Source organism: Passer montanus, unplaced genomic scaffold (genome assembly GCF_014805655.1).
Source record: "Passer montanus isolate IOZ18808 unplaced genomic scaffold, ASM1480565v1 scaffold4, whole genome shotgun sequence".
In the NCBI taxonomy this organism is placed as follows: Eukaryota; Metazoa; Chordata; class Aves; order Passeriformes; family Passeridae; genus Passer; species Passer montanus.
Genome location: NW_024368818.1, coordinates 11,691,712 through 11,700,950, shown reverse-complemented (window position 1 = coordinate 11,700,950; position 9,239 = coordinate 11,691,712). Strand labels below are relative to the sequence as shown.

General features: G+C 49.9%; 1 protein-coding gene across 1 annotated transcript in view; it reads left to right on the top strand.

Moving 5' to 3' along the window:
- The first annotated feature begins 4,622 nt into the window (after positions 1-4,622).
- The window catches only part of AMOTL1 (angiomotin like 1), a 54,760-nt gene continuing 50,143 nt past the window's right edge, over positions 4,623-9,239 (top strand). The window contains exon 1 of the mRNA XM_039718489.1: positions 4,623-4,678. Within this exon, the coding sequence (XP_039574423.1) occupies positions 4,636-4,678 (43 nt within the window). The 5' untranslated portion in view covers positions 4,623-4,635. The remainder of the gene's footprint in view (positions 4,679-9,239) is intronic.

The window sequence follows — 9,239 nt, the reverse complement described above, 5'->3', positions numbered from 1 at the left end:
ACTATCCCAACATAGAGAGGAACATATGCAGACTGCTTTTCTGTCTCTCCCGTGCTTGGCATGTCTTCTCCCCATTTTCCATTTCCTCATCCTTCCTCTCTTTTCTACCTCCTTCCCACCCCACTGGTATTTTTTCTGCTTGCTGCTTAAAGATGATTTAATTGAATATCAGAAAAAAGGAAGCAGATGGAATAAAAAATGCGAGGTGAAAGCCCCCAGAGCAGAAAGGCCTGGGTAGAGTAATGAGAATGTGATGAAATGGAAAAATAAAGTGGGAGCGGGGGGTATGAACCTCACTCTGCCAAAATTGAGATGAATATGTATAGGAGATGCAATATATCAGTGGAAACCCCTAGGACCCGCGCCTCACATTTCCCGACAGCCGACCAGAGGAGGAATTAGCTGGCTGTGCTATTTATAAGTGCACCCTGGGCATGGTCAGCTGCTGGAGGAGGTTCCCCACAACAGCGGCTTGCAGGAAATACTGCTTTGGTGATACTGTCTGCCTGGGGAATAAACACGCCCAGAAACTAAATCCCATTGGATATAAAAGGGAAGGAAAGAAAAAGTCCTGGTCCCTGCCCTGTTTCTTCCCACTGCTTCATAACCATCCAGCTGTTTTTTCTTTCTTGTCCTGACCTCATCCCATACTGGAGCAAATCCAGGGAGGGAGTGCTCTGCTTAGCTGTCTTCTGCCAGAAACCAAAGAGGTCAAGTTATTAGAGAAAAATGAAAGCTCTTTGGCAGAACTGGAAAAACAGATGTGCAGAGATATTTCTGCTGCCTCCAAATACAATGCTGCCTATGAAATGTGTATCAGAGGCGATCTGATAAATGTACCCTGTTGTCGTGGTAGAAATCTTAACAGTGGCTAATTATTTAGCAGGACGGGTTCCTTTGGGGCTTCAGGTCTACTGGAGCTGAGTTTACTGGCTGCCAGGTTACAAGATTACTTGAAAACCTCTTGCAGATGTGCTTTAGAAAGTGGTGCTCCAATGCCACAAGAGGATCTGCCGCTGCCCAGTAGTTAGAAGTCTCTGCAGGGCAGGTGAAGCCTGTAGCTATCAAGATGAGAGAGGGTATTCTCCACCTGAGATATGGTAAGAACATCTTTTATGTCAAAGGCTTTGTGGCTTGTATTTACTAAATTTGCCTGGGTGGAAGTTTCTATGCAGTGTATTCATATTTCTTGATTCAGCTCTTGCAGGGCAGCTATTTGTGCCATCCCCAGAGGTGGTGTTAACGGGGCTGGACCCCTCACTCTGCCCATCAGCCACTGCTAAAAGCAGCAGAGACAGCAAGAAGTGGAATTGTGTGCAGGCATTTGGGGTTGCCTCAGTGTCAGGCGGAGCGGGACAATTATTTGTTTGCTTTCAGCATTTGGAATTTGTGGGATTACATGCATGGATGGCTGCAAATGTGACGAGCATCAATACCCGTGTGCGCTCGTGGTTTGGGATGGCTGCATCCCTGCTGCAGGGCCTCAGGGCTCCAGCCCCAGCTCTGTCAGCAGCAATTGCCCAGAGCTCCCCAGCCAGCAGGTGTTTGGGATGGTGCAGAGCTGAGTGATGCAGGGGGCTGCTAAGGACCAAGCTGGAAAAGCTTCTCCCTTCCCATGTAGCTCACCAAAATGCTTGGGATATCCATGAAAGGTGTTTGTTTTCCCTAGCAGGGTATAAGAGACATGAGATGTATGGATAATGCAGGTCTCCTGAGCCCATGGCTACCAGGGAGAAGCAGGAGAGAGGCATGAAAAAAGATGACACTGTCATATCCTGAAAAGAGATATCACTGTCATATCATATCTCCTGATCTTATAATTGGAATTCTGGTGGCACTTGGTCCTGGTTGAGCAGGTTAGAACCAAAAGGGGCGAAAAACGAACTCCTTTCCTGCCCCAAATTCCTTAGAATGACATCAAACAAACAAACAAACAAATACACAAAGAAATATTAAAATACCGGAGCTATTCCCAAATTGACCAAAAAATAGATTTTAATAAAATATATAAATAAACAAATTACATATGTAATTTATTAAAATATTGGAGCTGCAAAGGAGAGAAGCTTGGGTGGTGGTTGCCTTGCCCTCCTGAGCAGACACAGCTCCCCAGAGGTTATGAGATGTATCAAACCACAAGGGGTTAGAGAACTCCCTCTACAATCTGCCATCCTTTGTGGCCACTTACTGCTTTATCGAATCAAAACAGAATTGAACAGGAAAAGATATTTTGAAAATAATGTGGAAATACGCACCAGAAAATTAATAACATGAGAGAAAATTGAAACCATACTTTTACTTCAGCAGAAAAAAGGAGTCTTTTCCTTGGGAACATAACAGCATGGTTCACCAGGTCTTTGTAATTCTACTGAAAGACAAGATGGCAGATAATTTTTTTCTTGATATATTTGTTCTTTTAGCACCAAAATCACCACTGATCACTATGCAGCACTAGGTGAAAGGGGAGCACAAACCCTGGGGCCAGAATGAGAAACAAAAATAAGCCCTTGAACAGATTGGATCTGCTTGGCCAAGGGCAGTACAGCCAGATTGCTCCAGGCCCCCATTACGCAGACTGGGAAACAGAATAACCAAAATAGTGTGTCCCATTTTGCCCAACCAAATGATGCAGTTGGAACATGACAAAAAGTAGTGCTTCAATTGGCACTTTGAGCTGGACTCAGTGGACTCACTGGACAGCAGTGCCCTCATCCCACTTCATCTGCCACACTTAACAAGCAAGGGCAAAATTTCACCTTCATTTTACCACTGAGCTGGCTCATGGTTCACCTGTGCTTATAAGCAAAGCTAACCTCTCTGTGTGAGGTAGGAAAATCTGAAAAATCCAAGGCAAATTCCTCTTGGGGACGGAGGTGTCTAACTCTATTGTTAGAGTTCTCCATCGTTCTCCATGACTTTGCAGAGGATTTAGGCATTCAAAAACCTGAATTTGGGCTTAATCTTATCCCACATACTCAGGGCATCTGCAGATGACAAGGAATGGAACATCTATCTCTAATCAAGTATGGTACCCTAAGCCTGTAATTTTTCTCCTGAAGTGGTCAATGATGTGATGGTTCCCCTTGCCCCCCCACCTCAAAAGCAGCATATTTCAATTCACTGCTCCCCTGCTTGAGCACAACCCCAGCCTGTATTAGGCGACTTCATGGAGACAGGTAAAAGATGTTTCAAGGCTTCAGAGAGACATTGCAGCACCTGGCTGGCACCTCACCTTGCACACAGGCATGGAGGGAAGGGCACCTCTGAGGATGCCCAGCTCACATGGCAAACATCATTCTGGGGTAACATCTGTCATAGGAGATGCTGAGATGCACGAACTGAGGAACCTGATTTCACCACAGAATATTTTTTCCTTCTTTGCCTGTTCCCATATCCTATAGCTTCCCTCTGTCTTGCATCTGAGCAAAATCCAAACTCTCAGCAAAGCTGGGTTTTGTGATGCAAAAAAGCAATGCCTCAGGCTGCTGTGAACCACAGCACTCTCCCGGTGCCTGGAGCTGCTGGGAGTCCTCTCTGCATCCATCCAGTCTGTGGCCATGGCACTGGGCCAGCTCCTGTCTTGCTGTGCCCCTTTATGGGGCTGTGGTGACAGTGAGTGTTTTCTTCTTCAGCCTGTTGCTGCGTTTCTTTCTACCTGTCTCTATCCATTTGGCACAGTGTTGAGGAGGAAGAAGGCACCATCAGTCCCTGGGAGAAAGAAGTGCAAATACAATAGAAAATCCTGGCATCATTGGGCAGCTTGCTGGACTGAAAGAGGTTGAAGCACGGGGCAACCCAAGCAGTGTCCTGGCAGTGCCACTCATCCCAAAAGATGCCTACCCTACTGGGCAGTGCTGGGAATGGAGTGTGTTGGGACTACTGGACCCAGTCTGTGCCCACATCACGGCTGCAGGGATGGGAATGAAGTGCTGTGCAAACACCAGAGCAGCTCTTCTGCCATGTCCCCTCGGTCAAACCCTTGGCAGCAGGGCTGGAGTGGTCTGGGGAGATGCAGCAGTGGGTCACTCCCGCCCTAATGAACGCTCATCCCGTGGAGCTGCTGTGCCAAACCACAAAGACGTGTGATGGAGCCGGTGGGCAGCAGGGCAGGGGGCTGTGCTCAGGAATGCGGCGCTGAGTTTAGGAACGAAATTATATCCCCGGTCAATCCCCGACAGCCATCGACTCCCCCATGCTCAAGGAGACGAGGAGGATGCCCAGAGTTAATTCACGGGCTTGGGACCCCCACCAACTGTCCCGCAAGGCACCAGGGAGTCTGTGGCAGTCTCCAGGTCGGGATTTAGATCCCGAGCATCCCCAGACATGAGGCGGAGCAGCCGTGCTGCCACAGAGGCTCACCTCGGCCGCACCCCGGTGCCGTCAGTGGCTCCGGGTGGGGCTGCAACCCTCCAGCTTGGAGGGTCCCCCGAACGAGCCTCGCCCCAATCCCCGACAGGAGGGCCGAGAGGGGCGGGCAGGGGCCGCCCCGCGCCGGGAGGTGCCCGGACCGCTGTTGTCCCCGCCCCATCGGCTGTCCCCGCCCCATCGGCTGTCCCCGCCCCATCGCTGTCCCCGCCCCGGCCCGGCCCGCGGCGGCCGGCGGAGCGCGCCCGGCGGCGGCGGGGAGCGGCGCGGATGGCAGCGGTGCTGCCGGGGACGGCGGGGCGCGGAGCCGGAGGTAATGGCGGGCAAGGGAGACGGCGTCTGTGTGTCCCCGCACGGCTGCGTGTCCGTGCGTACATGTCCGCGCACACGTGTGTCTGTCTGTCTGTGCGTGGGGGGTGCGGGTGCCCGCGTCCACGTGTGTGCCGGGCAGCGCGGGGTGCCGCGGCGGGATGTCGCTTCTCGTGCCCGCCCGTGAGTGCTGCCGTGCCCTCCCGGGAGGATGCGGGAAGGCCTGGGCAGCCTTCCGCCGGCTGCCGGACCCAGCGCACCCCGCTGCCGCCCCGGGCTGCGTGGACCCGCAGGCGGTGCGGAGCGGGCCGGGTCGGTGCTGAGCCGGCCCGACGCTCCCCTATTCCCGAGCCGCCGGCCCGGCGGCGCCGCTGCTCCCGCTCCTCCGCTCCGGGATTCTTCCCCGCTCCGGGGAGGCAGAGCAGCGCGGGGCGCGCCCCGAAACAGCCCCGGTCGGAGCGGGGTGTCCGCAGTATATCCTGAGGGAGGAACGCTCCGGGGTCCGCCGCCCCGGCGCTCCCGGGAAGAGCGAAGCGCCGGCCGGGAGCCGGGGAATGTTTCCAGCGGCGCTCGGAGCGGCCGCTGCCTTTCCGCAGCAGCGATCGCAGCGTCCCCGCGGGTCCCCGCGCCCGGCTGTCATCGCAGCGGCCCCGGAGCAGCCAGCGCGGACACCGGCCCCGTCCCGTCCCGTCCTGTCCCGCGGGGGCGTGGGGCGGCAGCGCCGGCCGCAGGGGACACGCAGGAGGGGCCTCCCACGCCGGGAGAGAGCTTTCTCACGTTGTTGTTGCAGGAGGATGGTGAGAGGGAACTTTTTTATATTTAACCTTCCTACCCATGCAGATAAACTCCGGTTAAAAAAAAATAAAAAATTAAGTCAGCATTGAAAGGAAAAAAAAAAAAAACCCAACAAAAAAACCCCCCACGACGTGAATTTAACCCGAATCCTTCTGCCAGGTTTTGTGATTCATAGCTTTAAGTACAGGAAGGTCGCTGCTTGGGCTTTTTCCTCTTTCGATGGAAAGAGTTTTGTTGGTTTTTTTTTCTCTTTCCTGGTGCTGTGTGAGCATCCCGGGAGCTGTGGGCAGCTGCTGGCAGAGACAAGGATCTGATGGCTGAGGGTCTGCAAGGCCCTTCTTGTGCATCCACTGAGTTCAGGTTATGTCATTTTATGTATAGAAATAAGAAATAAGCTTAAGGGCTTCCTGAGAGAAGGGTGGCAGTGAGCATGAGTGCTATGAATTTTCCTGAGCACAGCTAGCTGGCAGCGCCATTCCTGCTAACAGGTGTGCATGTATATGGTTATATATAGATGCTAAATATATATCTAAATAGATGTAGATGTTTGTTTATGTGTTTTATATATTTACATAGATGTAGACATATATGGCTGTGTATATGGTATATAAATACGGACGGGACAAAGTGTATATATTTACTTTTATACATATATATTTGTGTATATATATTTAATCATTTCTAATGGCCAGAAAAGCTTTTCCAAGGGTTCTATAAATACCTTATCCAGAAATGTCCAAGTGGGGGGAGGGGGGCAAGACCCCATAGTAAAACCCTCTCTGAGGCTGTGCTGGGTGTGTGGTATGGCCCTGCATGGAGGGTCCGTGTCCTGCCCAGCCTTCCTCATCCCCAGCCACGACTGGAGCAGTGGTGTGAGGGGATGAATTTGAGGAGGCTGGTTCTAGGTTGTTAAACAGGGGAGGTGTGTGCCCCACAGTGGTGCTTTTTATATATTTACATAGATGTAGACGTATATCGCTGTGTATATGGTATATAAATACGGACGAAGTGTATATATTTACTTTTATACATATATATTTGTGTATATATATTTAATAAATTCTAATGGGAGAAAAGCTTTTCCAAGGGTTCTATAAATACCTTATCCAGAAATGTCCAAGTGGGGGGAGGGGGGCAAGACCCCATAGTAAAACCCTCTCTGAGGCTGTGCTGGGTGTGTGGTATGGCCCTGCATGGAGGGTCCGTGTCCTGCCCAGCCTTCCTCATCCCCAGCCACGACTGGAGCAGTGGTGTGAGGGGATGAATTTGGGGAGGCTGGTTCTAGGTTGTTAAACAGGGGAGGTGTGTGCCCCACAGTGCTGCTGGCGCTAGGCTTCCCAGTTTCCCCAGGCTGTGTGGGGCCACTGGGACCCCCCCCAATCACCTGCATGTCCATTCTCATTTGTCCTGATGTCCATTGCTCCCCTTTGCTCTCTGTCAGTGTTTGCAGGGGAAACTTTGCTTTCCCTCTTCTTTTGGAAAGCACTCAGCTGCTGGAGGAGGGCAGCTTCAGTCCAAAGAGGCACGTGTGGTCTCTTCTAATTCAGGTATCTTCAGGATTGGTGGCAGGCCTGAGGGCAGTTTCCAAGTCTTGGCCTCCCACGGCGATCTGGACCAAGCCCTCTGCACATCAGTCCCTGGATGGAGGAACGGATGCACGAATACAGCTCTGGTGCTCCTTGCAGGAGCTCCTCTGTGAGGAAACGCCAGCACAGAGCCAAAGGCTTTGCATTTCTCCCGCAAAGACACACCTAAGGGGGTTGGAAGGGATCCCAGCAGCAGCCTGGAGAGGGTCAGGCACAACCAGACTCTGTGCACACGAGTGTTTCAGGATTATGCGGAGATGTTACTGCTGACCATTGCAGCTTTCCTTCAGGAAAGAGTCCACAGTGCCTTTTTTTCTCACTGACAGGCATGTAACTCGCTTTAAAGGCCAGGTCTGGTATAAATGTTATTTGGTGCTAAGGCAGGAGTGTGTGCCCTGTGCAGCCTTCTTGTCCTGGAAACCATTAGGAGGACAGCTGCATACTTGGATTTTCACACACAGACTATCTGCTAATGTAATAGTCCCAGTGGAAAGTTTAGTGCTCGGGAATATTTTGCGGATTTGAGAAAAATCCCAGGAGGACTTTTGGTTTCATATAGCAATTGCTTTTTGGCAGCTTTGGGATATATGTAATCTGGTCCCCATTTGTGTCCTGAATTTTTAAATGGAACGGCCTGCCTTCCACTCAGGGCAGAAGTAGAAATAGATGGAAGCAGAAAATAATAATAACAAGAACAACATTACCTCTAAAAAATTCTTAGGGCAACTTTTCTGTCCAAATGTAGCATTTAGGAAATGTATATGTCCATTTTTGGTCATTTTCATGACTTTTTGAGTAGGTGAGATGCTGCTGTGGGTGTAAATCGCAGGTGGATCTGTAGAAGCCAGTGAAACTGCTCCAGCTTTGGGTTGGTGCATGCGAGAGCAGAGTTTGGCCACACAATGGTGTATCCCATCAGTGGCAGGAGGTCCTGCAGCATTTGCTGGCTTCCAGTGGCCTTGTCCAGGTCAGATGTGTCCAGCCACGGTGTGTGGCTGTGGTTTTCCTGATGCATGTCTGCCCCACATCTTGAAGCTGTAGCACGTAATTTCATTTTTGTGCAAACCAGGCAAAGGCAGCCAGCACGTGTCAAGGCAGCACCAGCCAAGGGGAGGGTGATCTACAGGGGCATGGCATGTCTCAAGGACACATAGCATGGGGTTAAATAATTGAGCAGCACTTGGGATTATCTGCTCTGACCATGTTGGTTAACACAAATATAAACGTGCTTTAGACAACAGTAACTCCAGTGATCAAGTCTCAGGCTGGAAAATAATGACATTGTTAATTTAATTTAATGAATGATTTAATGATTTTAAATGCTTTTAGTGAAATTCCTCCCTATGGTGGCTGCCTGGGATGGACAGAGGGTCCCTGCTAGTGACATGTCCCATTCCCTGGGATGTGTCCTTCTGCTTGTGACCAGCACCATTTTGAGGCTGGCTTTGGTATGATGGCTCCACACTGGTGGCTGTTGCTGTGGTTTTCCCTGTTCTAAATCTGAGCTGAGCCATCTGGGAGCAAGAGCTACAGGCAATTATCTTGTTAGCATTTCTACGTATAACACCTTTATTAAATTTCAGCATTTTAAAAGTGGCTGAATATAAATTACATGTAATGTTTTAATAATGGAAGGATCATAATTGTAATATATATTCTGGTGGGAAGAAGGTTTAATTTCTTTTTGCTTTAAATTATGACACTTAAGAATTGTGCAAAGACTCTGCTTAGTCTAGGGTTATCTTAGCAGTTCTTCACATAGATCAAATGAAGAACTGTAGATCCCTAGGATGGTTTGTTGCTTGTGTTCAAAAAATGGAAAAACTCTAGAAATCCATATGATAGAGTTCAATGCCTGCCTTTTCAGTTAGAGAGTACTGTACAGCCTTTGTACTATTTTTGTTCTGTCCTTATCCCAGGCTCCTTTGTACACTGCAAGCTTGTGGGAATGACTCAGGGGGAAAGCTATTTAACCTAAAGGACACCACTGGCAAAAAAAAAAAATATGGATAAAGAGCAATGTCTGTGACTGTGAGTGGGAACCAAGAGGAATATTTGTGTGTGTCTGAGGAAGAGAGATCCCAAAACCTCCTCCAAATGGGGTGAAAAAATTCCTCTTCTTCAGGATGCTGTTTATTCAGTTCAAGAAGGGAATTTTATAACATAGTTGCCTGAAGTAACAAG